We start from the raw sequence: 2,309 nt of genomic DNA on the forward strand, positions 1-2,309 counted from the left end.
TTTTTTTTTATTATTTACAGATCTTTGTGGTTTGTTAGTTAAAGTTTATTATTAAATATCAGTGAGTTGCGCCTAAGATTTAAAGCCTACAATGAAAAATACATTTCCATGCAAAAAAATTGTACCGCTTTTTGCATGGAAATTTATTAATTAATGAGTAATGAGTCAGACCCAGTGTTTATTACGACATAGAAAACTGGATTAATGTCCAACTCCAGTCTCACCCAAAGAGCACCCATGAAGGCTTTAAAACAAAAATGGTGGGGGTATAAAAATACTCCTGAAATGTGACCTTTAATCAGCAGTTATATTACGCCCCAACCATCGTACCTCATCTGGTAATGATTGGCCACCCTCTCCCGGTGCTGGAAGTCACTTCCATCAGTACCGGTGGCTCGGGGACCTGCACGGGAAGCCATAGTTCAGTCTGACTTCTGCAAGAAGGAAACAAAAACAAGGAATGAGTTGTGCATTTTAAACATATGTTTAAAGCCTTTTAAAATGTAAGCTCTTCTGGGCAGGGGCCTCTCCCTGAGTCACTGTCTTTCATTCGCAAACCCTATTCAATGTACAGCGCTGCGTAATATGTTGGCGCTATATAAAAACAATTTAATAATAATAAAGCTGATTCCCAGGTAAACATTAAGCTCTTAACCCCCTCTAAGGCATCATTTACACATTTGTGCTGCTGCATTGTATATTCATGGATGAGAGTTCCTGTGCTCTGGGCTAGGGAAGCTCATTCATGCATCACATTGGTCCAAAAATGTGTGAAGGGTTTGGCGGTTTTGCACGGAATTAGTTAATTGTCCTCCAGTACAGCGGCAATGTGCATTGGAGTTGTTGTTTAAATCAGAAATGTCAGAATAACGAGAGGTCTTTATCTGTATACCTGTCTGGGTCCACAAGGTCCTCGACGGCCCACACCCACCCCCCGCAGGGTCCTTCTTGACCTGCACTCACCCCCGCAGGGTCCTCCCTGGCCCGTGCGCACCCACCCCCGCAGGGTACTCCCCGGCCTGTGCGCACCTACCAACGCTGGGTCCTGCCTGACCCGTGCGCACCCACCACCTCAGGGTCCTCCCCGACCCACACTCACCACCGGCTCCTTTTAGACCCACCCCCCACAGGGTCCTCCCCGCCTCCACAGCCACAGGGTCTGGTATTGGATGCAACATGCCAGCTATACAAAAAGAATTACAAAATAGGAATGGATCAATGGCTAAAGAGACCCTGTCTGCTGCAGTTACCCACTGTCACCGTTTACTGCACTGCAGCTTTCAATGTTGCATGCACATTCACTCATGCAATGCCCTCAGCAGCCCATTCATTTAAATGTCCGTCCTATTACAGGAACACTCTGATAGGGGGCAGTTAGAGAAGCTCTCTATCCAACACCCTCCAAAGCATTGACTTTGCATTAGATTTGCACACCGAATGCCATGGCAGCAGCTGGCTGGGTTCTAGTAATGACTCCTCATACAGATCCATGCAGAGTAGATGGTGACAGGGTCTCTTTAAATTACAGGCAGCTCCTCTCATATGGCTCCCCATATACTGGCTGCACCAAGAGCTCTCTACCGCCTCCTTCCTGTCACCCCACCACACAGCACCGCCACTATCAGCCCCTATCCTGCCGCTAGACACCCCTATCCTGTCCACGCTGTCATTCTGCCGTTCACTGACTCACCTCTTACTTCGCAGGCGAATAATGGCTCACTCAGCACCGCACCATTACCACTTCCTGTTTCTGGACGGCGCCATCTTGCTGCACCCGGAAGTGTCTGTCAGCAGCTGGGGGTGAAATGAGGTTTAGGAAAGGCTCAGTATATGAAGCCGCTGGGTTGTATGGAGGGTCCAGACTGGCTCTAATGTCCCCCTTAGGACATGCTGAGCCTTGTGGTTCCTCAGACAGTGGCAGTTTTGCATTTTGGCCTTGTGTATGAAAAGTTAAATGACAAAAACATTAGTGCCCATGGCAACCGGTCCCAGTTCTGTTTTCTTTTCCTTTTTAGAAATGGTAGTTTGTTAATAAATGGTTGTTAGGAGCAGCAAAACATGGTCCTAATACAGTATTAGTAAATCTATTGGTATAGAGTAAATCAGCTGCTTTTATATGGTCCCATGCGTATAGAAACCAGAGGACCAGCATGGCCGCCAAGCAATCAGCATTTGTAGAATGCAAATAAAGCAATGACCCCATGTGCTGCATAGTAACCCTTTCTATGCAAGCTACGTACACGCCAGATGATTTTTGTCAGAGACAAAGCATCATGCTGGTTTTGGTCAAAAATCTGTCGTCATTATTA

At 46.6% G+C, this 2,309-nt stretch overlaps 1 protein-coding gene across 1 annotated transcript in view; it reads right to left on the reverse strand.

Annotated features, from left to right (window-relative positions):
• JAGN1 (jagunal homolog 1) overlaps positions 1 to 1,816 on the reverse strand; it is a 7,752-nt gene extending 5,936 nt beyond the window's left edge. The window contains exons 1-2 of the mRNA XM_072420663.1: positions 1,691 to 1,816; positions 331 to 434 (exon numbers count right to left, since the gene is read on the reverse strand). Coding sequence (XP_072276764.1) covers positions 331 to 419 — 89 coding nt within the window. The 5' untranslated portion in view covers positions 420 to 434; positions 1,691 to 1,816. The remainder of the gene's footprint in view (positions 1 to 330; positions 435 to 1,690) is intronic.
• Between the last annotated feature and the right edge of the window lie 493 nt (positions 1,817 to 2,309).

This window comes from Pyxicephalus adspersus, chromosome 8, assembly GCF_032062135.1.
Source record: "Pyxicephalus adspersus chromosome 8, UCB_Pads_2.0, whole genome shotgun sequence".
Lineage (NCBI taxonomy): Eukaryota > Metazoa > Chordata > Amphibia > Anura > Pyxicephalidae > Pyxicephalus > Pyxicephalus adspersus.